Source organism: Schistocerca cancellata, chromosome 6, assembly GCF_023864275.1.
Source record: "Schistocerca cancellata isolate TAMUIC-IGC-003103 chromosome 6, iqSchCanc2.1, whole genome shotgun sequence".
In the NCBI taxonomy this organism is placed as follows: Eukaryota; Metazoa; Arthropoda; class Insecta; order Orthoptera; family Acrididae; genus Schistocerca; species Schistocerca cancellata.
In genome coordinates, this window is record NC_064631.1 from 395,187,924 (window position 1) to 395,214,022 (window position 26,099).

The following is a 26,099-nucleotide window of genomic DNA, read 5'->3' on the forward strand; positions in this document are numbered from 1 at the left end:
ACATGCATCGTGCCATGACACAAGACGACTGAGGGCAGTATTATGCTATGCGGGCCACTTACCTGGGTTTCCATGGAATCTGTGGTGGTTATAATCGAAGGCTCCATGTCAGTTGTGGACTACGTGACAATTATTGCGGACCACCTTCGCCCTTTCGTATTAGATGTCTTCCCTGACGGTGATGGAATCTTCCAGTAAGATAAAATGTGCGTGTGGCTAGGGCCTCCGATCATGTAGACTGATCACTTTGTGCAATTTTAATTGACACCACTTCGGTGACTTCCAGAGAGATTACTGCTCGCGTCACAGACCAGAATCGTGTTACATAGTCTCTCCTGATCATCATCAACACTTGTTGTATACTTTATTTTACAGGTCCGGCTTGATCACACAAAGTTTTACACTTCACTGTTACCGGTTTCGGCTACTGCCATCTGCAGATCATAAAATATTCTTATGTAGTATCAACGTCAAACTAAACATACAGGTACATAGTAAGTGCGCATTTACTATGTACCTACATGTTTAGTTTGACTTTGATACTACATCAGAATAGTTTGTGATCTTAAGATGGCAGTAACCGAAACCGGTAATAGTGAAGTGTAAAACTTTGTGTGATCAAGATGGACCTGTAAAATAAAATGCCAAGAAAATATGATCACGGACTCTTTTTCAGAATTTATACCTTCAATGGACATGTTGTGTATATCATTCCCGACTGACAACATCTGCACACAGCCGTATTACATTTTATTTTCCAATAAAAGGAGAGCAAACCAGATTTCAGAACAACAATCACATCTTCACGCGCATAGAACATTCTTATGAGTCAGCAGGGGTAATACAGAAATTCCCAAGTAAACGGCATGTAAGCAGAAAATTTGTGGTTTTGAGCATGCTGAGCACTACAGCTGACAAATATAACTGATTAATGGAAACGTATACAGCTGTATAATTAGACATTTACTGTGCTACGACCGGTATCGTTCTCACAACGTCTTCAGATTGCTTTAGCACAACTCGGCAAGCTGGATTTTCTAAGAAGGAAACCGGTCGTAGCACTGTAAAAAATGTAATTTTACGGTTGATGTGGTTTTCATTAATCATCTCAAAATTCGTCTCATATATTCCAAGGCCGCTTGGAAAAACCACTAGCAGAACGGGTCAAAAGTCGAGACATAAGCTCGCCACTAATGTGCCCTCACGTATTGCATTTAAACGTCGGCTGCAGTGCTCAACATAGTCAAGAATATGAATTTTCCTTTCATATTCCTTGTACCTGAGAATCGCTACATTACCCTAGTTGATTCGTATAGAATTCATTGCACCTGAAGATTTGACTGTTCTCCTAGAAGCTGGTTGTACTCTACTTTTATTGGAAACTAAAATTTAATACAACTGTACGGAGATATTATGAATCACGAGTGTGCTACAGTGATTTGAGGAGCGTGGTAGTTAACATACGCCACCAAACTCGAATCCGATGGTGCATGTCTGGGACTCTAACAGACGCTAACTCCACGCCCACATTCCACCTTGCGGCAACTGTGTGGCCGGTGCTAGATATCTGCTTCTGCACACCTATAGAAACCTATCAAGTACCAGGTGGTTATAATTAAAGTGCAGCAACTCGCAGAGGTCGAAAACGATTAGTTATTAGTTCCAGTTTGGGCCATCAGGTGTAAATCTGACTCTTTGAATGCGAGAAAGCCGTATAGAAACGTTTGCATATGTAATGGATTAGGAGCTAGACATGGGTAGAAAAGGTCGAACAAATGAGAAAGATGTAATTTTCAGTTTATTATTAACCGCCGCTTTGTTCAACATGAGCACCGTAGACGTCGACGAGACACTGTAGAGCGCCAGATTGGCACCTGGTGGCTAAAATGGGAACTAATTTTTTTCGAGCATAAATCGGTTCCGCATTAACGCATTAGCATATCTACCAAGTTTCACTGCCATACGATAATTACAGCACACACTTGATCTCCGTGAGTAGCTGCACTTCAGTTATGACCACCCTGTATTTGTCGAACACTTGGCACGCCGAATCTACGCTTTATTTCGTTCCAAATGAAGACTTCCTTCAAAGGTCGTGCGCCATGTTTTTCCTCATCCCTGTCTATACCCAAAAATGTCCTCCAAATCAAATGAAACGTCGACGGGATATTTCAGATTCATTTGTATCGAATTGCGATAATCGCTTTTACAAGTTTGTCAATGAAGTATGTGAGCTGGACCTGCACAAAAAGTGTGTAGCAAGCTAGTAACTGTTATTGCTTTCTCAGACGTGTTGATCCCCTGCAGAGCCGTCACCCTGTCAGAGACTGGCGGTGTCCAGATTATAGCGCCGCCACTTCCTTCCGGCAGCTTGAACTGTGTGTGTCTACCAGGTCGGCGGCAGACTCCAGCTGCCGGTATTTACGCAGGGTGTTATGAATTCCTTGAGACGCAGGTGCGGAGTGCGTAAACCAAAGAGGCCAGCCCACAATAGGCGCTCATTAGCGCACGCACCGCCGACGGCCGGAAGACTATGTCCCAAGCCCCTCTCCATTCGCACACGAAGGCAGTGTACACAGTTGCTGCTTGACGGAAAAGTCCCAGAACGGATTGGGGAATTTATAACTCAAGCTGCCTGAACAAGATCAATATTTATTCTGTATGTACTAAAGGCCATAATAGAAACACGTATAAAATACGAGATAATAATGCATGTAGAACATTCGCTGTAAACTAAACAACACAGAAAATCATTTTCAGGTTTAATCATCTACAAAGTGTTGTATTACTTGCGGTCTTGATTTGATTTTTAAGTCACAATGCTGCGTATAGCATCGTATATGCGGGATAGAGTGTTGTACCTGGAAGATTGTTTTTTTTTCGGTTGTTCAGTCTATTAACTGATTTTAAATTTAGAATAACGCGAAGGAATGCGCGTTAAGGCCGACATAAGCAATTTTCACCATTTTATAAACTTTTTGTTATTGTCAGACATGAGGTTGCGTTTTTCGTGGGATTTGTAAATATTTCGCGTTCCACACAGTCAAGTGCTGTAGAATGTATTAAAGCTATTTAGAAACTATTTCTAATTCTTCAGGTCCGGAATTTCGTGTTGCGAAATATGCTATATATTTTTGGAACTATTTATCAGTCACATGGACAGTTAAGCCATATTTCGTCGGTCGTGCACCATCTTCTGTCCTGAAACAAAAGAAGGTCTTTTCCCGTGGGATACATGGTACCAGAAAATGAATTGAGGTTTTTTTTTGTCTTGACAGTTATACTTATTTTAGAGAATGGAAATATGGAAATTCGTGTTAGTTTTCAATAGCTTCTATTTAAAAAAGTATGAGGTCGTGCTGAAAAGTAATGCTTCCGAATTTTGTATTCTGTTCTGAGTACTGGTCGAGGTATTACAAGTCATGCATAATACTCGGTCGGCTTTCTCGCTTCACTTATTCAAGTTGCAACACTCTGCCACTAGAGTGCTCCGAATTGTAGCATGTAAGATGGCGGTGTGTGATGTAACAATGCCGGTGCTTGAGATACAGCGTGACACATGAAACAGAGGAGATTGGATATCTGTCAACAATTTCTCTTGCGTTTTGAGCGTGAAGAGGCATCGGCCTTGCCGCAGTGGATACGCCGGTTCCCGTGAGATCACCGAAGTTAAGCGCTGTCGGGCGTGGTCGGCGCTTGGATGGGTGACCTTCCAGACGCTATGCGCTGTTGCCATTTTTCGGGGTGCACTCAGCCTCGTGATGCCAATTGAGGAGATACTCGACCGACTGGTAGCGGCTCCGGTCACAGAAAACCACCATAACGACCGGGAGAGCGGTGTGCTGACCACACGCCCCTCCTATCCGCATCCTCACCTGAGGATGACAAGGCGGTCGGATGGTCCCGATGGGCCACTTGTGGCCTGAAGACGGAGTGCTTTTTTTTTTTTTTTTTTTAGCGTGAGGGTGATGGGTTGCTTAAGAACACTGTGCAGCTGATGAAGGGTGGGTTCCACCATTTTGACCCCTGAGACGATGAATGGAGGTCCACTGCTTAGAATCTCCGATGCCGAGAAAGTTCTAAACTGTATTCTGGGATGTTCAAGGTGTGTTGCACTTGAAATTCAGGCCTAAAGGCACGGCCATAAACTTTCCAAGGTTCTGCGAGACCCTCAGAAAATTGAAAGCACAAATTCGAATAGTTCGTCCACACACGGAGCACCCTCTCCTTCACCATGATAACGACAGATAACAAATTCGAACGTTCCTTGCTGACGGTGTCAACAAATTGGTCTCTCGTTGAGTGTTGTTTTATTTAAAAATTTTTAAGGGTCCCCACATAAAAATTTCGAAGGCATTACTTTTCAGGAAGTCCTTGTATTTAACTTGTAACTTGTGTTTGATAGCCGGCCGAGGTGACCGAGCGGTTCTAGGCGCTACAGTCTGGAACCGCGCGACCGCTACGGTCGCAGGTTCGAATCCTGCCTCGGGCATGGATGTGTGTGATGTCCTTAGGTTAGTTAGGTTTAAGTAGTTCTAAGTTCTAGGGGACTGATGACCTGAGAAGTTAAGTCCCATAGTGCTCAGAGCCATTTGAACCATTTTTTGTGTTTGATAATACTTCTACCTAATTAGATTTCACTTAGCGATTATTGATGTCTACTACAATAATAATTTAACACTTAGACTATTAAATACGGTATTGACAAGATTTTTCTCGATTACAAAGTTTTTTAAATTTCAGTCGAATATTTGTTCGTGGAGACATGACCATGTTGCACCTTGGAATATGTTTCCACATTTGGAAAAAACCTAAATTTTCAGGAGCAATTTTTGTAATTTTGGGAAAAGAACGCAGCACATACAACTTGAATGCAATCATTTACAAATGGAATAAAAAAATATACTGACCTTCCACAACAGGACTGGCTATATGCGAAGGTCTGAGAAGTTTACCAAGGTACACACTCTCCCCTGCTGCGGAAATGCGAGGTAACCATGCGGTCAAGGTGCCTTGCCACGGTTCGTGCGGCTCCCTCCGTCGGAGGTTCGAGTCCTCCCTCGGGCATAGGCGTGTCTGTTGTCCTTAGCGTTAGTTAAAGTTAGATCAAGTAGTGTGTAAGTCTAGGGACCGATGACCTTAGCAGTTTGGTTCCACAGGCACTAACCACCGCTGCGGAAATGGAATCTCACACTTCAAATGATTCAAATGGCTCTAGGCACTATGGGACTTAACATCTGAGGTCATAGTCCCCTACACCTGGAACTATTTAAACCTAACTAACCTAAAGACATCACACACATCCATGCCCGAGGTAGGTTCGAACCTGCGACCGTAGCAGCAGCGCGGTTCCGGACAGAAGCGCCTAGAAACGATTGACCACAACGTTCGCCATCACACGTTTAATGACAAGTGATGCGGAAAGAAGGTAGCTAGAAGAATAACGCAATAATTCGGTCGTGGAATTTTCGGAGGAACTAGTCTGGAGGTATTCAGAAAAACAGTAAACCACTGCATAAGAATCAATAGATGTGGTATTCAGTTCTACTGTAATTAATCATCCCCAGTGTGACACTTCGTTTGGTGACTGACGCACGAAAAAGATGTCATCAAACTATACTCCAAAGGTAAACTAGCTCGAGATCCAAAAACGGTTGCAGGCTCGAAGAATAGCCACCTTTCGGACATAGCCCGACTTATCTTGTACTTGAGGTGGGGTACCTGTTTTGGGTTTCACGATCTTGTTCTGTCTGTCGACGAACGTTTCCAGTGTATTGAAAACATCGCTGAAAGACTGAAATGATATTGGGTGCTCATGAAGTCCCGCTAACATTTCAAAAACTCGTAAATTGGAAATAGTGAGAGGTAGGGCGTACTGGTTTGTTGTAGAATGTTTAGAAGCTCTCGAAGATTTTTGTTTCCATGGCGGAATTTCAGTGTCACCCATTCGTTGCTCATAGAACACTAAGGCGATATTCGACTTCTGCCCACGTATGGGTCGGCATTGTAGCATCAACAGTTTTGATTGCTTTATTGATTCGTGCACGAAAGGTAGCAGTGTCATTGAAACACTCGATCCTTGACGCAACTTCACAAAAAGAAGTCTAATCTCGTGACATTGGGAGAGCTCATGGCCCATGCGATGGGATCATTACGACACTGCCTGTCTCTCTAAAGTTTTTGAACCACCTCATTATGCTTGGTTGTCTGTGGTGCCCTTGCGTACTGAATTCGATAACTCCACAGTAACGTCATCACAGATTTGGATTCTGCATACCAGGTGACTCGTTGCGCCTTCTCCTGATCTGTCGCTATTTCTATGCACTCCGTGTTAAATCTGCAGCAGTGGATGTAGGAAAAATAGTCTGAGTGGTTCTCAACGTTTTGCAACAAACGACGAGTCTCCAACTTTAATAGTTTCCAAGTTATGAGTTTTTTTGAAATCATAGTTCTCCTTTCGGATGCCATGTGTTTTGCGATATGAACTGGATGCTTGAGACTTTTGTTTGGTGTTACTTCTCCATGAAGAAAACTGCTTCTGACATTTTATGACGTAGGTTCACATGTCGTCAACACCATTTCTCTGTCGTCACAGTAACAGGGCAAACAGATTAAAATATTGCTGATGTGATCTACTACTTCTTGCTAACCGTCTTCTCACGTATCTATTTGCAGCTAAAAATAGTCGGCCAACACTATTTTTACATAACTGAGACTTCGGCATCACAAAGTAAATACAAGTACGGTACGCTATGCTATCGACCAACATCTTCTACCATAGCCCATACTCCTGCTTCTTCTAGTTACGTTCATATTGGAAGTAAGTTTACTTATGGAGGGTGGTTGTATCTAATGAAGTTCGGAACTGCCTTACTGACTAAAGCATGCCATTTGCTAGCGTTACATGATTATCAAATCTAACACAAACCGAGATATCTTAAATGTGAAAGTGAAATTAATGTTGAGGCCTAAAGACGCCGAAATTTTTCTTCGCGATTTATGTGTCGAGTCCTTAAATGTATCTCTGTAATAGCTGATACAGCTATCCTCATGTCGTGTGTGACGCTCTATTTGCGTTGTCAACGGCAAACGGTGAAAACTGAAATCACGTGTCGGTATGCAGGCTACAGCTCTTTAACAAGAAGTCCACCTTAGTAGCTCAGTGGTCAGCTTGTCTGGCTGCTGCGAGGATTTCCGATACTCCTAGGTATTTTTTCATGATTCAGGGACTGGAACGAGGTAAACTCATCCACCCGATGCCAACTGAGGAACTACATGAGTGAGAAATAGCGGCTCCAGGGTCAAGAAACCCGACAACGGCCGGAAGAGCGGTGTGCCGAATCACCTCATGTCCATCCATACTGCATCATAATGACGCCATTGGCAGAGGACGACACGGCGGTCGGTCGGTCCCGATTAGCCCGTCTGGAACACGAAGCGGAGCTTCTTTCTTGGAGAAAACGGAAAAAGACCCGACGAGGCGACCGTTGAGTTCATTACAGAAGCTACTCCTCCCGAATACTTTCCAGGTGACTGGCAAGTTCTTGTATTATGTCATCAGTCTTGTGACAGATTTGACGCATCTCGCCACAAATTTCTCTCCTGTGCCAATCTTTTCCTCTCAGAGTAGCACGTGCAACCTAGACCCTCAATTATTTGTTGTATATATTCAAATCTCTGTCTTCCTCTACAGATTTTAACTTCTAAAGCTCCCTTTGGTGCCAAGTTATTCCTTGACGACTTACCACTGGTCCAATCATCCTGTCCCTTCTTCTTGCCAGTGTTTCCCACGCATTCCTTTCCTCGTCGATTCTGCGGAGAACCTCCTCATTCCTTACCTTATGAGTCCACCTAATATTCAACACTCTTCTGTAGCACCACATCTCAATTGCTTCTGTTCTCTTCTGTTCCCATTTTACCACAGTCCGTGTTTCACTGCTGTGCTCTCGTACACTCTCAAAAATTTCTTCCTCAAATTTAAGCCTATGTTAGATTAGTAGACTTTCTTGACGAGAAATAACCTTTTTGCCAGTGCTAGACTGCTTTCTGTGTCCACCTTGTTCCTTCGTCATGGGTTATTTTGATGCCTCAATAGCAGTATTCCTTAACTTCATCTACTTCGTGATCAACCATCTGATGTTAAGTTTATCGGTATTCTCATTTCTGCTGCTTTCCTATATTTACTCTCAGTCTATACTCCGTACTCATTACACTGTTTATACTATGAAATACATCCCGTAAATCTTTATGACCTTAACTGAGGACACCAATGTCATCAGAAAATCTTTGATCTCGAGTTCTAAGCCCACTCTGGAATGTTTCTTCCATTTCCGTCATTGCTTCTTCGATGTATTGATTAAACAGTAGGGGCGAAAGAGTGTACCCCCGTCTTACGCTATTTTTAATCCATGCACTTCGTTCTTGTCTCCCAGTCGTATTGTTACCTCTTGGTTCTTGTACATATTGTATATTATCCATCTTTCCCTATAATTTACTGCTGTTTGTTTCGAACGTCTTGCACTATTGTATACTGCCGAACACTTTTTCCAGGTCGAAAAATCCTATGAACATGTCTTGATTTTTCTTGAGTCTTGCTTCCATTATCAACCGCCTCCAGCAACCTTAAAGTCCTTATTAGTAATGTTACCAGGCGCCACTAGGTGATAAACTGTGGGAAGATGTGGATTTAGGGCCACGACACGGCTGTAATGTCAGGTGAAGAAGAACAGCAAAGCACTACCTCCCCTTTCCCTCTAGGCCACATAGTGATGTAAATTTCTTCGACCTTCGGGATCTGAACCGGCTACCTCCGAGATAAAAACAATATCTGTAACGTGTGATGGCGTTGTAGGCTATGGAGACGACAGAATGATTACAAGTGCCCTCTCAGAGATTATAGCTTCAATTACTATGTAATTCGCCTCTCTCTCTCTCTCTCTCTCTCTCTCTCTCTCTCTCTCCCTCTCTCTCTCTCTCTCTCTCTGTCTGTCTCTATCGAGCGAGGTGACGCAGTGGTTGGCCTACTGGACCCGCATTCGGGAGGACGACGGTTCAAACCCGCCTACGGCCATCCTGACTTAGATTTTCCGTGATTTTTCTAAATCGATATGGCAAATTCCGGGATGGTTCCTTTGAAAGGGCACGGCCGACTTCCTTCCCCATCCTTTCCTAATCTGATGGGACTGATGACCTGCTATTTGGTCCCCTCCTCCAAATCAACCGACTAATCTCTGTCTCTCCCTCCCCCTCCCCCCTTCTCTCTCTTTAGTATCGTTTGGCCCATCGTACGGAGTGATTAAGAAAATTTATTTTATTTTAATCTTGTGGCCGGATGTTCGTCCTGTCGTCACAATTGTCAACGAATCTCGAGTTTGGGGAGGGGGGGGGGTTAGCATTGTGGGTCATCTGAAAGAGAATTGTGTAAGCTTTGTTTATTTTATTTTAACTCTTTGTATCGTGTTTTCTGAAGTCGAGATTGAGGAGCGCCAGTATTTGCCTAAAGGAATGTGGAGAAGCGCCTAGAAAGGACACTAACCGTGGACGGTGTACTATATTAACAGAGCAGTAGTCGTCATACCACCGCGCGAATTCTATCCAGGCCTGTCTCATCTCCCTGTCTCGTCCTGCATAGTTACACTGTCACGTATATAATTACTGACTTTTTAACTGTCAAAAAGGGGCAAAATCATTCTCGGAACATCGCTATTATTCTATTAACACTGAAATATCAGCACAAATTTAAGAAAATTTAGGCCTTCAGTAAGAGTGAAGTAAGAGTGAAGTATTTTCACGTCAGTGCTAACGTGTCGGATATCGGCGGGGCGCTGATTACGGCAGCTTGGTGTACAGTAGCAGGCAGGGTATCGCAAAAGACAAGAGACGGGCCGGGCGGCAGGAAATGTGCTCCATCACGCCGCAGCTGAAGGGGGAACACTTGCGCCGCTGTGCAAGCAGTGTTGTGCAAACCAGACCCGCAGCACACAAGAGCGGAACCTCCCGCGCACCTGCGCGCCGGCACGACACCAAGCAAACGAACTGCCGGTCATCCTGTGTCTGCTGCCACTCTTCATCTCGAAAAACAGTGGTACCATCTAGAGTCACGCCCACAGTAGAATATACGCTTTCTTTCATAAACATTGTTAACTATCTCCTCCATAGCCGCGGCATTGGATACAAACTCATGGAGGCCTCAGTTCCCCCCTCCTCCCCCCCCCCTCCCCCATCCTCTCGCTGGCAACACGTAAGCTCACGCAGCGAGATGTACTGCACGAAGACTGGGGATACTGGACTGAGTGACAGGAGCCAAGTGAAGCGTTGGCATGGTATCGAACTTAGGAAAGAGAGCATGGACCACCATGGGTTGGCTAATCGGTACATGTTCAATGAGAGACCGCACAAGTCTCCTACCGAACGAAGTGGCGGAGTGGTTAGCATACTGAACCCACTTTCAGGAGAACGACAGCACAAGTCCCTGCCAGGCCATCCAAATTTAGGTCCTCCGTGATTTCCCTAAATCATTTAAGGCAATCGCCGGGATCGTTCATTGCAAAGGGCACGGTGGATTTCCTTCCCCATCCTTCCGCAATCTGAACTTGTGCTCGGCCTGTAATGATCTTAGTTTCGACAGGTCGTTAGCTTCTACTCTTTCTCTCATTCCAGCCTTCTGGCATCCGGTTTCAGCTAGGCATTCTGGAATTTCGCTTGGCAGTGAGGCAAATACAGGAGCTATCTCCTAAAATTTCTATAAACTTATTTCCGTATGGGACATATTCCCTTCTTCTGCTCCGTCACTACTCTTTCTCAGTTTCACAGTACAAAATAGCAGAGAATATACGAAAAAAAAACAAAAAATTTTGGTTGCAAACAGCACCCTCTGGGGAGAACAAAATTTGCTAAAGTTAAATGCCCCACTGGTAACAATCTATGAACGTAAGCAGTTGACTAAATCTCTTAATGTCTACATGCTAGTCCTGTGAGTCTCTCAAACGCATCAGTTTAAATTTGCCTATTGTTTCGCTAAAATCTTCTCATCTGTTCGGTTATGAGCTTCAGCAATCAATGACTTTCATCAACGTTAGAGGCAAATTATTGGCTGCTTGCACTTGATGGCATCCCTTATAGAGCAGAAAGCCCCTGGAATGACACGGACTTAGATTACGTAATTTGAATATCTATGGAAAATCCACCGTGGGACCAACCAGACGCCACGGTGACGAGTGCCCATGTATTCGACCCACTGTCCCCGTAGCAGCGCCCCCCCTGCGCCTCATACGCGCCTGTTGCGTCTCAGTGCCCCCATCCTCTCTGCTACTTGTAAGTATCATTCTGTTATACAAATTATGAGTGAAAACATTATAAGCAGTACCCAACGCAAGACTGCATGCAACCTGTAGATGTAGTCGGAAAGTCGGAAAGTCAGAAAGATAAGGCTTGAAAATGAGGAAATCCAGTGACTTAAGCGACTCTGACAAACGGCAGGTTGTTACGGTCCGGAATCTGGGAACAAGCATCTCGAAATCGGCGAAGTTGGTCGTCTGTTGGCGTGCTACTGTCCTGAGCATCTACGGAAAGTGTTTCAAGGACGGTGAAACCACAAGAAGGCGACCAGGTGTTGGACGTCAATGCTTCATCACAGAACTTCTTCGTGAACAATGGAAATATACTCATCGATAACACTGAGTTTTCTTTGTGCCTACATCAACGAAATTCACATCCGTTTTCGGAAAATAAATGAGATGCGTCTGCTAGAATTATTGTGGATTCCGATATATTCAATAATCCAAAGAAAGCCTTTATTTACAATAACTTCCTTCCGGTACCCCTAATTTCTATCTTCGATTTTCCTCGGCCGGTTCACAGTGACATGCATTTGGGCATGGACACTGTATTGATGTGTGTATTAATAGCAATGTGTAATTGTACCTTACCTTGATAACATATTGGGGACAAAGAGTTTTATGGGGCTTGAAACATGAACGCAGTATTATGAAACTGAACCCATAAAACTAATTGTGCCACAGGACTAATTGTAGTGTTCTTGAAAACCTTACATTGACATTGTCGACGAATGTATACAAATCTGAAATGCTAGCCAGACATGTGTATAATGGTATTACAATAGCTAACGAGATACTTCAGTTCATAGTCGTCAGTTTCATTGTATCCGAAATCTTTTGCAAAGAATCCTCTCCCTCAAGGACTGCGTAGAACACTCACGGCAGATTTAAGCTGTACCAAAAGTAATCCGGGCGGAGTGGCCGAGCGGTTCTAGGCGCTAAAGTCTGGAACCGCGCAACCGCTACGGTCGCAGGTTCGAATCCTGCCTCGAGCATGGATGTGTGTGATGTCCTGAGGTTAGTTAGGTTCAGGTAGTTCTAAGTTCTAGGGGAGTGATGACCTCAGAAGTTAAGTCCCATAGTGCTCAGAGCCATTTGAACCATTTGAACCAAAAGTGTTGTAATAGTCATCATCATCATCATCATCATTTAAGACTGATTATGCCTTTCAGCGTTCAGTCTGGAGCATAGCTCCCCTTATACAGTTCCTCCATGATCTCCTATTCAGGGCTAACATTGGTGCCTCTTCTGATGTTAAACCTATTACTTCAAAATCATTCTTAACCGAATCCAGGTACCTTCTCCTCGGTCAGCCCCGACTCCTCCTACCCTCTACTGCTGAATCCATGAGTCTCTTGGGTAACCCTGCTTCTCCCATGCGTGTAACATGACCCCACCATCTAAGCCTGTTCGCCCTGACTGCTACATCTATAGAGTTCATTCCCAGTTTTTCTTTGATTTCCTCATTGTGGACACCCTCCTGCCATTGTTCCCATCTACTAGTACCTGCAATCATTCTAGCTACTTTCATATCCGTAACCTCAACCTTGTTGATAAGGTAACCTGAATCCACCCAGCTTTCGCTCCCATACAACAAAGTTGGTCGAAAGATTGAACGGTGCACAGATAACTTAGTCTTGGTATTGACTTCCTTCTTGCAGAAGAGAGTAGATCGTAGCTGAGCGCTCACTGCATTAGCTTTGCTACATCTCGCTTCCAGTTCTTTCACTATGTTGCCATCCTGTGAGAATATGCATCCTAAGTACTTGAAACCATCCACCTGCTCTAACTTTGTTCCTCCTATTTGGCACTCAATCCGTTTATATTTCTTTCCCACTGACATTACTTTCGTTTTGGAGATGCTAATCTTCATACCATAGTCTTTACATTTCTGATCTAGCTCTGAAATATTACTTTGCAAACTTTCAATCGAATCTGCCATCACATAAGTCATCCGCATATGCAAGACTGCTTATTTTGTGTTCACATATCTTAATCTCACCCAGCCAGTCTATTGATTTCAACATATGATCCATAAATAATATGAACAACAGTGGAGACAGGTTGCAGCCTTGTCTTACCCCTGAAACTACTCTGAACCATGAACTCTATTTACCGTCAACCCTAACTGCTGCCTGACTATCCATGTAAAGACCTTTAATTGCTTGCAAAAGTTTGCCTCCTATTCCATAATCTTGTAGAACAGACAATAACTTCCTCCTAGGAACCCGGTCATATGCCTTTTCTAGATCTATAAAGCATAGATACAATTCCCTGTTCCTGTTGTAATAGTATTTCGGAGAAAAGAGAGCATATACGTTGCTAAGAGCGTTCGCAGTGAAGCTTTCGGTGACAATCAATGACAGTAACAAATATGGGCCTTGATGTTTGTACACTATATTAGACGCAATGTGTGTCGCTAACTTTGGGTGCGTCCGTCCTTTTGCCGACAGTGCAAGCAGTGCGGGAAGTCGTTCAAACGGTCGTCGACGCTGTCGACGCACCTGCTGATCCACTCGGACACGCGGCCCTACCCCTGCCAGTTCTGCGGGAAGCGCTTCCACCAGAAGTCCGACATGAAGAAGCACACCTACATACACACAGGTGAGTCGAGTCTCCTCTGCAAGCTGCTGCGCACGCGACTTCTGCAAGAGTCTTCTCCCAGCAAATACAGATATGTTGTGGTGTGCGTACTGTAAGACCTTCGGTACACACACCATCAGATTATTTGACTTGTCGCACTAAAGAAGTAGGCGAGTGTCAGCAACATGTCTCGTGGTCTTATCGTGGCGTGTTTATCTTCTGCCGTTAGGTCAGACGATAGAAATGCCACTTGCACGCTTTGAGTAGCAGATTGACGTTGACCAACTTTAAACAGACCTTGACTAATTTTCACACACATTTATTAAAATTGTAACAAGCATAAACCTTACTTAACTTGATTCTGGATGCTATTTACAATTGACAATCTGAAGTTTCTTTGGTCTTGGTACGTTAATCTTATTCTCACATATCTCTGATACTTGACAAAGTGTCTATTCATTTATCTTCATGGCTATGTACAGGAATACGGTAATCTTATTAGGCGCAGACTGAAACTTGACTGTAGACTGGTACAGACAAATGCAGACTGGTACAGACAGGTGCAGATAAATGCAGACTAATGCAGACTGTCCAATCGGAGGTCTGTACACTCGTTATAATACTTCGAGCGTTCAGGTATCACTGCGCGAGTGTGATCCGCGAGGAGGAAAGGTTCTACGTTAGCAGCAATCTCATTGGCTGCGAGACATATTAATACGCGGATCGGCGGAAGCAGAATTTGGTCCATGTCTATGGCAGCGGCATCCCGTAGTCCGAGCGCTGCGCCTGCGCTGTTGTGCTTAGCGGGGCGCGCTCTAGTGGGAAAGTTGTGTACGCGCTGACTATGCGGAACTATGTACACAACATATGTCAAGTGTTACGAGACAAGCATATTGAACGGCCGACCGCAGCAGAAATCTACTTGATGTAGTAACGATTCAGTTCAAAGTAATGTATATTCTTACCGCATAGTGTCTGCCGTAACAAGCTTAAGGAGTGGCTAAAAAAAAAAGCAAATGTAAAACGATGAACAGGGCGAAGTAGCCACAGTGACAGAGCAGTTATGGAACGTGATTGTAAAGTATTAAAACTGAACACGTCACTTGTGTGAAAAGAAACCATTTTAGGACACTGTGTAGAAGTGAGTAAGACACTAATATCTTCTGCAAATAAGAAGTTGTGACATACAATATTTCGCAGACGATATGCGTAAATGTGCTTACAGCAACGCACTAGCCCTACAGTAACTTAATTTTTGCCGCACGTAACTATAAGTCTAGGTTAGCCAATGAAGTCAAAGTAAGGCCCTTACTCAGGAAATGACAGTTGACAGCAGATGAGGGAATCCCAGTCAACTGATCAGCCAGAATGTCCACTTTTGGCACGTATAACAGCGGCGAGGTGTCGTGGCTTGGAAGCAATAAGGCCTTGGTAGGTCGTTGGAGGGACGTGGAACCACATCTGCACGCAGAGGTCGCCTAATTCCCGTAAATTCCGGGAGGGGGCGATGAGTTCTCACGCCACGTTCAATCACGGCTACCTCCAAATCCCAGACGTGATCGACCGGGTTCAGACCTGGCGAGTTGGCGGGCCAGGACACCAACTGGAACTCGAGACTGTGTTCCTCAAACCGATCCATCACACTCATCGCTTTATGACGTGCTGCATTATGTTGGTGAAAAATGCCACTGCCGTCGGGAAACACGATCGTCATGGAGGGGTGTACGTGATCTGCAACCAGTGTACGATACTCCTTGATCGTCATGGTACCTTGCACGAGTTGCACTGGATCCATGGATACTTACGTGGATGTTTCCCAGAGCCGCAGCCGCCAGACTGTATCCGTCCCGCAGTACAGCTGTCAAAGAGCTGTTCTCCTGGAAGACGACGGATTCGCGCCCTCCCATCGGCATGATGAAGAACGTGTCGGGATTCATCAGACAATGCAACGCTCTGCCACTGCACCGACATCCAGTGCCGATGGTCACGTGCCCATTTCAGTTGTAGCAGCCGACGTCATGGTGTTAACGTTGATACATGCATGGGTCGTCTGTTGGAAAGGCCCATCGTTGGGAATGTTTGGTGCACTGCGTGTTCAGACACCCTTGTACTCCGCCCAACATTAAAGTGCGATGTTAGTTTCGCCATCTTTCGCCGCCAGTCCTGTTTTACCAGTCTGCCCAGCCTACAACTTCCGACATCTGTGATGAGGGGTCGCCTCCCAACCCCACGACATCTGTACATGGTTTCACTCGATTTAGCCACGTGTCGAGGACGCTCGCCGCAGGACTCCTCGAACACCCGATATGTTGTACAGTTTCCGAAATTCTCACGCCCAGCCTCCGTGCCATCACAATCTGCCCCCGGTCAAACTCAGATAGATCACGTGCCTTCCCCAATCTTCATACGGACCCCACACTCACTGATATTACACGCACCGTACGTGTGTGTGACTAGCGGTCATTCCTCGCCGAGTGATGCAGCTATCGGTTGGACAGTTTATATCGATAGTAGGTCAGTGGTCGTAATGTTCTGGCTGACGGTGTATATGTGTGTCATGCACATCATTGCGATGAGTGCTTAAACATTGTAATATTGTTATGGTTGAAAGGAAGGGAGAGGGATAAGGATAGAGTCAGCACATAATCTGCTGTTATAGATCTCGGTCATGAGAACGATGAAATTCTTGGAACTGCATTCAAGGCATGGGCACCAAGTATGGTGACCAAGAACAGAATGCAACTAACTCTCTCCTCTTGCCGGACAAGAACAAATATTGATAAAGCAAATTTCATCAACCACCTGTATTCGAATGCTTAGCAGATTCGATTTTAAAAGTTTCAAGACTGTGAATGATAAATAGTTGTCATTTACGGGGGAACAACTTTACATGTTTTACGAAAAGCTCCTCATAATTTAAAAAGTAAGTTATTTACTTAGATTAGATGATAATTCGAACACACCACGCTGAGAATAAATAGTGTCAAAGTTACGGCACCAGATGTGTACTGCCAAACAAACGCGTCGGTCAGGTTTTAGCGATCACATGCCATGCTTTTTCTGGCGTAAACTCGGCGTCGTTGCTGCTATGGTCGAAATTTCAGTTTTATTTGTTTATATGTGCTTTCGGGAGGGAATTCGTCACTTAAGTAAGAAGGATCAGACTCGGTGAGGTGTCGAACGAAAATTGTCTTTCCTTCCAAAAACTCTCGTTCTACACATGTGTGATTGTAAGAGCTTTTTCTCTCATTTCAGCTTCCCGATGGTGGACAAGGAAACCAAAATGGGTAATGACAGTTTAGTGAAGTGATCGTATTTCCGTTTCATTTCGTTTCAACTGATTTCCAGTAGCTGGCCGAGGTGGTCTAGCGGTTCTAGGCGCTCAGTCCGGAACCGCGCGACTGCTACGGTCGCAGGTTCGAATCCTGCCTCGGGCATGGATGTGTGTGATGTCCTTAGGTTAGTTAGGTTTAAGTAGTTCTAAGTTCTAGGGGACTGATGACCACAGATGTTAAGTCCCATAGTGCTCAGAGCCATTTGAACCATTTTTTTCCCAGTAATCTTGTGGAATAGCTAGACTCTCTGTGACAACAAATCGAGATGCATAACTTAATTCAGACACGCTTCGAACAGTTTGTTTACCACCTCCCAGCAGTGAAAACAACTACCATTTCAACACCAAAAACTATCCCTAACGTGATGTTGCGTTACGTAGAAAAAGAGTGGTGTTCTGGAAGGAATGCGTTTCACTATAATCTTTTATGGAATCTAATGCCTTATCTATGGTATAGCGATAAGAATCTTAGGTTTTCGTTGCACTGTAGCAGTGTATGAGTCCTAGTCCTTCTATGCTCCATGTAAATAACATGATGTCACACTGTGAAATCTTCCTAAGTAGCTCTCACACCTACTTCGTTGTATAGGTTGGCTGTACCCTGAAGATCTACCGTAGCTCATTCGAGCCTCGCTTACGTGTGAGAATGGCTTTAATCGCTGTCGCACTGTATAAAAATCTTCTGTGATCCAGATGAAGTATTTCAGAAACTCGTACATAATATTTGTTGTCTATTTGATGAATAAGCTTCTATTGTTATTTCCAAAAATGCGGTAACACATCTCTATTTTCATTTCCATTCGTATTCGTAAAAACATGTATATTACACTTACATACCATGCAGTCAGCACAATCACTCCACTGAAAATGTGCAGACCACACAATCATACAGACTAAATGTGTGACACATTCCAACAAAATCCCACGCTGTTCGTCGTCTGCATGCAGCATTAGCAATACAAAAATAGTATCGCACGCTAAATCAAGCACTAAGGTTGGTACACAGCTATATCTGAGCCCTTTCGCTCAGGTCTCCACCGGAGAGGGGAACTGGACGTTACAGTATGGAAGCTGAATTAGTGATGACGTCTTTCTTACGATCTGTCATCATATACCGATTACATTCATTTATACTCTAGACCTTATCTTGCAATTACGAAATACAAATTTCTTGAATTAGTTTCTTCTGTGTCTTCTAGTAGCAATGGAACTGCACCGGCGTAATTATCTTACCGTACCATTTCCCATTGTGTTAAACAACTTCTACGCTTGAGTAATCTGGGGTGCACGGAGCACATAAAGTTACATTAACAATGTCGATAAACGACTGCCACTGTTTTCCAAAGGGGGATTTTATATTTTCTCGGAAATATTTAGCAGCTCTGCAGTCGCCCTAACATTGCGAGTACGCACGAGGGGGTTTGCATATACGAGTCTCTTTGAAATGAATATCTTAAAGCGACAAGTCTTTCATAAGTTTTAGCGCAGTATTTAAATTCTAGCTATAATATTAAAAAGTAGAATGTGAAAGCCGAGAGCACGTGAACAGAATGCTGATGCAGAATTTAATTCTTCTACAAAAACGGTACAAATTACAAGGGGGGAAAATAGTGAAACAAATGAAGCGCTTTTTATGCATGCAAGTCGATTGATCTGCGCGTTTGTGATAAATCGAAGCACTCGTTAGAAATTTTTAATACGAAATGAAAAAGATTATTAAATGCGGCATTTATTCTTTTTTAATAAATCAATTCAAGAAAGCGGGACACAGCAAAATACTGTCGTTGGTTGTGGAGAAAGTTAAAATTTCACGATCGTCTTTGCGGCTTTAAAACAGCTGGAAGCAATTGCTGTCTCGCTACAAGGAGAACGGCACTTTCATGCGCGAAGCACATCGATCAGTGTCGCTTCTCGGCGTGCGATCAGTTCCCTTCTTAAAAAACACGGTTTCTGGTGTTTCAATTAATATTCCATTACATTTCTGGCATGCAGCCAAAGAAATTCCATCCCTTCAACATATTTCGGCCATCTTCCGTGTACGCTGAGAGACAGAGGTTACAGCAGTCGCGTCCATTATTTTAAATACGAGAGCCGCGTTACTGCGCTTGCATCCACAGAATACTCAACCGGTAGAAATGTTATTCGGCAGCGAATAGCTATGTACACGTATGAGCTGAATCTATGGTTACGCGGTCAGTGCAAAGTGAGATCTCGATACATACAAGAGTAGGAGGTGCAATGTAGCGACATAGTTGCGACTTGATGAAAGCGCCGGATTCCATGCTTCGTCCAGGCTAAAACCACTATCTCTATCAATTAAATCCTTCGATAAACGAACTTTCACTGTCACACCCGATTTACTGGGCTGTAATAATCGAATGTACCTTCGCCTTGCACACATCTCTACAACTGAACAATTTATCACCATAATACAAACGTAATCATATCATGTTGCACAAAAATGTCTTTGTTATTAGACGCATAAAAAAGTTTCAGGTTTTTTTACAGTAATTAGCATTTCTTTCTTTCGTAGGCTGTAGATGAAGCATAGTCAGTACCAGGAGTTGATTGTCATCTTCTCCGTCTTCGCATGTTGCCAAAGTTTTCTGTATATTTGGCATATGTCAAGATTTTCCAGTGTTCTGTGTCAGATGTACGAAAGGCCAAATTCGCAGTAATTTTGTAAATCTAGCGCGTGAAAAGCATCAAGTCACCCTTGACGGGATATAAAAGTGCTATTGTCTTATTCTTCTGCCTTTATCCCGCGGTTTGGCAGGGTTGGCAATGTTACAATCGGATTTGGCAAGGTTAATGTTAAGGGGTGGCAGGATGCCCTTCCTGCCGCCACCCTGTACCACCCGGGACGGAATTAGTGTACCCCAGCTGTCTGCGTCTAGAGTAATCCATGGAATAGTGTGAACATGTTGAGATGTCTGCGAGGCGTGTGACTGAGGCGGGACGTGGGGACCAGCCCAGTTTTCACCTAGAAGTGTGTGGAAAACAGCCTAAAAACTACATCCACTCTGGCCAGCACACCGACCCACGTCGTTAATCCGCCGGGTGGCGCATTAGCACTCTCGGCGAACCTGGCAGGCCTGCTATTGTTTTCTCTGGAAGGCTAAAGATAATTTTGACTTAATACTTTATTTCTGATGACAGATTTACCACATTTGGCGGGAAAGCCATGAATTTAAATATTTACCTCAGGTTTTATCCGTGATGCCTTGTGTATATGTAATGGATTGTGGTCATTTGTTTGAATGTTTTCCTCATTTTATGAGCGCTGCGTTCATTATTTCGACTGAATGGCGTCATGTACTATTTCGATAGTAGGTCTATTAGAACCAGATGAATGTACTGCAGCTCCGTTTTAATCTGAAAGAGAAAACGTAAATTAATTTGTGTATTAGATTTCATTTAGTTTCAGCATCAAATTATTAACTGAAAAATTTGAGAAAATGTTCATGAATTTCATTTGTGGTGACAAGGGTGTAAAAATCTCCTGTATGGAACTTAGTAGCCGTAGAATTTCTGATAACATTTTTGTCAAGAAAAAGTAAAGGAGACGGAAGGAAAGAAGGGCACACTATTAACAACTTCTGAATTTATAACTCTGAATATGAATGGTTCGTGTTATTTGTTACATTGGTGAAGAACACCTTCATGTTACTAGGCTCAGAAACATTAAGGAGAAAATGTCATTCGGAGAATATTCACCTAGTTAACAATAACATTCCTTGAATGAAACTTCTCCTTCCGTTTATCAGTTCGGAACGCAAACGCTCTTCAGTGAAAAAGAAGGGAGATTAAAGTACAACAACGATTAACAGAAAGTAGCGTGTTCAGTTTCACTTGAAGGATTAGCACCAGGAATGGAGAATAGAGATCACAGCCAGTCACCGTCGAGTGCAGTGGTAAGCTAGCAAGAGCAAAGTCAGAGAAAATTAGGGGATAAATTGCAGTACCCGTGTTACAAAACTAATCCCCTTGTTAATCTAAAGTTATTTCAGAAAATATGAAAATAAGGAAGACCAGACGGTCTTCAGAAGACAATTCACTCCTAATACGTGACTGATACAATATTTTCATTGGACAGAAGAGCGAAATCAAGATTGGCCTGCGTTAACGAATACGCTAAAACAAGACATTTAAGTAAAAAGACAATGGGAAAGAATATAATTGCTGGCTGTTGTGGCCGAGCGGTTCTAGTCACTTCAGTTCCGGAACCGTGCTGCTGCTACGGTCGCAGTTTCGAATCCTGTCTCCGCATGGACGTGTGTGATGTCCTTAGGTTAGTTATGTTTAAGTAGTTCTAAGTCTAGGGGACTGATGACCTCAGACGTTAAGTCCCATAGTGCCTAGAGCCATTAGAACTATTTGAAAGAATATGATTAAACAAATAGACCAGGGACAGCTAGCTGTCGGAGGAAGCTTTTTATTTCAAAGTTACCGGTTTCGGGCAATGTCGCAGATATTCAAACTGTATGTTGTAGTCACAGAGTAACTTGTCGTAATGGACTTGTCAGCGCAGTGTCGTATACTACCGATAATTTTGAAATAAAAACAGTAACCGACAGTGCCGGCCGCGGTGGCCGAGCGGTTGTCGGCGCCTCAGTCCGGAAACGCGTGACTGCTACGGTCGTAGGTTCGAATCCTACCTCGGGCATGGATGTGTGTGATGTCCTTAGGTTAGTTAGGTTTAAGTAGTTCTAAGTTCTAGGGGACTGATGACCTCAGATGTTAAGTCCCATCGTGCTCAGAGCCATTTGAAGGCATTTGAAGTAACAGACAGTGGTTTATTTTTATATATTTCTTAAAATTTTATACGCTTTTTCTCATATAAATTTACCTGATATTGAACTGTTCAGGCGTTAAGTTATTTTTTTGGGGTTTCCATGCAATATGCTTGCATGTTCCTTGGATACAATGATAAGACACAAACGATCTACGGCTCCTCTTTAAACCTTCAAGCAAATTACGTTTAGTGTGCTGCATGGTGTTTGTTATCGACTGTAATAACAATACATGCAACACGCCCTTCAGGGCTATGTTTTGTGTACGTCATTTGTTGGTTATTACCGAAACACGGGCAGCGGTTTACAGTACAGAACATTAAAAAAGGTTTTCAAATATTAGAGGGAACCGGTAATTTGGCATCTCCGTAACAGGCCGCAGTAGGAACAACATCCTGAATAAAACACGCGGACTAGCTTCTCCGATTATTTACTTTCCACGATTTCGATTCGTAAGTCAAGCAATACTCCGGCGGCCGGAAGCGTGCCGCGTGGCGGCATTAACTTTCCCCTCCAAACTGACAAAACGATCGGATTAATACCGGGATTTGGCGGCAAACGCTATATTCTTTTTAACCCGCCCGGCGGCGGTAAAACAAGTACCCCAGAAAGGTGGAATCAGCTTGTCAGCAGGCGGTCCCACAGGGCGAGGCTCGCCGCCGTGGCGCTCTGTATTATACATGGTCGCGGTGGGCGTGGCCGGAATTACGGCCGCCGGCTGCAGCGCCTCCCACGACCGCGAGGAATTATTCAGCCGCCACCCCCGCCCCCTACTCGCGTCACAAAAACTTTTGCGCCGGTGCGCGGACTCCAGCGAGCGGCGCGGGTATGACGATTTAATAACGACCCTGCCCTGATGGGGTACCGAACACTCCGCGCCCGTTCGCAATAGTGCGCATGCGCTGCGCTTTGCCGTCGTAGAGGTGCGGGGCGCGATTCCTCCGTCGACTTCGCAGGCACAACTGATAATCGCTATAGTGTTCAGCGCCGCAGCATTCTCAGATACGCTCGGACTGAAGCGAGCGTTACTGTAGCTAACCGTGTGGGATACTTTACAATGTTTTACTTGTCACCTCGAAAACATTAACTGCGACCACGAAACATGGTGTTACCGTATTGTCCCGAAAATAAACTGCCACGTCATATAAGCAACACCCCTAAATTTCGAGGAAAACTAAATAGGATTTTGCACAAATGTAAGCCGCTCACTGGTTGAGAGGAGAAAAATTACCAAAAATTTAATGGTACTTAATATGTAAGACGTAGGTATGTACGTAAACATTTGTTGTAACATTTTATATGAGGCATTGGCAACATATTTTGTGTTATTTACTCTCAACACTATCAGTACCGGTATTCGGTTCATCACTCCTATCACTTTCTTCATTCCCTTCCCACAGCACGTCATCCTCACTGACATCCGGCGCAGTCGATATGCAGAATTTCTTGAACCTCTGATTGACGGTCTCTGATAATACTGAGGTCCATGAAGCAAGATTCGACTCGTACAAAAAATGTGACTGGTGCCTTCTTAATATTACCAGACTGCTATAAGGACATGTTCTTCTTCCAGAACCAATCTGAATACTTTTTAGGGGGTTGTGCTTGAACTATTTGTTTATCGCCATATCTAGTACCTGTAGTTTCGAAGTCATTCCTCCGGGTATTATGATAAGACATGTCTTCTGTGCAGCAAGTTTATCTTTTACTTCAGCAGTAATATGTTCCTTAAAAGCATCGAAAACTAACATGGCTCTCTTAGCAAAAAGTGCCACAGGCCTGCGATTCCAGACAGAAGACAACCAGTCGACCGTCAATTGCGTTGTCTCCCAACCATCTTCTTGGCAACGAATCAATAAGTGCATAGAAAAAGTGTTTTTTTGCGTGATTCTTCGCTTCAGAATTACATAAGGAGGTAACTTTCCCCCCATCGGCTGTAACATCTAACATCACAGTTACTCTATTTTTTCATTTCTGATTTCTCTTAATGAGATGCTTTGTGGTCCTTTCATGTCTGCTGTCGTACTGCTAGGCTTATTAAAAATATTGCCGTTTCGTCAGCATTGACAATCTGGTATGAGTGGCACTTTCGCATATGCATGAGGTCTCTTTGGAAGTTGACCAGCTTCTCCTCGAAATCCGCTGCCATCCTCTGTGCTGGTGTAGTACTTCGGAGAGCAAGGCCATTTCTCCGTATAAAGCGACGATGCCACGCAATTCTCGTTTGCGTTTGCGATTTCCAGTACCTTTATTTGGATAATAATTTCTCCTGAGATAGGCATACCATCTTCCTCGTATCTTGCACCCAGGAAAGAACCTTAGCTTCAAGTTCCGGATATTTGCCACATTTCGGTTCCCTGAACGATTTTCCATGAACGATTTTTTCTTCTGAAGCAAACCCAATGTCGCACGATAGATTCGTCCAATCCATATTTTCTTCTGGCCTCTTTGTTCGTTGTGGTTTGGTAGAACGCACCAATGTACGTCTGAAGTTTGCATCGTAACTACGCCAAATTCCTTGGCTTGATGGCTCTTTGGCTCTAAATGGTCGTTCATATCGTCATCGATCGGGCTTTCTTACCAGTATCGAACTGAAAATGTATTATATGCTAACGAAACAATACTGGTAGATCTACAAAATGTTAACGACAATAAAACACCGGTAAAAGTTTGCATTGTTGCGTAATAAAAAGCCTTGTCGACAGTTTCGGATAGTGACGCTAGTTGCATTGTTCGAAATTTGCTTAAATTTTGTACAGCTGTTGTTTGTAAAAAGAAAAGGTAGCGGATATGACACTTTTCCAGGATGAAATCTGAATAACAAGTGCGGATCGTTTTAGGGACAACTCTGTAGTAATTTACTACGTATTCACCCTTCAATACCCAGCGATCGATGATTTATGGGAGGTCTGCGGTTTGACAATTCACCTCGAAAATTACCTCGTCATTCTGTAAATGTCTGCCGCGTGATGGTGGTAGGAGTTTCTGCTGCCATGTCAGGATAACACGTGGATAGGCAAATTTTGATAACCCAATGAAGCACCCTGAGTGACTTTGACTCGTGCAGAATGGATTGTGCAGGAACAAAACCGACCTCTTCGAAAGTTTCCCGCGACATTCTTCTCGGTAGCCTCAGGTAATGCCTCTAGGAGATTTCGGTGGGATGCTCCTCCGACGGATTCCCCTTAAGTAGATAATCTTTTAGCAGCACAGCATCACACCATGTCTGTTCCAAGAAACACCGAGCGTCATCTAGCGCGATGATGGTGGGGTCTTCGCTTCTTTTCGGCACTGGTGGATCCATATAATACATCAAAATCCATCAAAAATATCTTGACACTCTTATGTAATACGGAATTGTCTACTAGATGTGACGGGAGTCTGATTGGCCAATTAGAAAGGAGGCTGGGCGAATACTGTGTTGTCATTAGAGAAGCAGTTAACATCAGAGTAGATAGGTCAGGAGAGCCCAGCGACTACGAAAATGGACCAGTCAGTAGAAGTCACCCGAGTGAGTCAGGAGCGTTTCAAACTTTGTAAGGCCTCTCAAATCGACCGCTGGTAATGTGAAGTAGAAACGCAAAGCAATAACAACTAAACCAAGATCAGGCACTCCTCATGTACTGGCGGACAGGGAACGTCGAGCATTCCGGAGGTTGGTCGCAAAAAATCGGATGAAATCAGCGGAAGGAATCTCCCGTGAGATCCATAGTGCAACGTAGAGCCCAGCGTATGGAGCTAGAATTACAATAGTCTAACAGCTCCTTATAAGCCACGTTTTCTAGACAATGCTAATCTAAGCTTCAGGTGATGTGGGAGTGACGTCACTTGCCAATGGATGACACCAATCGTCATGTGTAGTGTCAACAGTGAAGTACAGAGAAGGTGGTGTGACGGCATTTGACTGTTTTTTCGTGTTTATGGTGCGGTCTGTTAGTGCTGAAGGGTGTGAGCAAATTTCACAGTGTCGTGTACTGCGTACAGTAGAGGAACAGTGCAGAGACGGTGATTCTATCAGCAGGACAATTCACCCAGTCGTAAAGCAATATCTGT

The 26,099-nt window shown here is 43.9% G+C and overlaps 1 protein-coding gene across 1 annotated transcript in view; it reads left to right on the plus strand.

Annotated features, from left to right (window-relative positions):
• The window catches only part of LOC126088345 (zinc finger protein GLI4-like), a 107,222-nt gene that overhangs the window by 44,037 nt on the left and 37,086 nt on the right, over positions 1 to 26,099 (plus strand). Inside the window, exon 3 of the mRNA XM_049906481.1 lies at positions 13,790 to 13,940. Coding sequence (XP_049762438.1) covers positions 13,790 to 13,940 — 151 coding nt within the window. The remainder of the gene's footprint in view (positions 1 to 13,789; positions 13,941 to 26,099) is intronic.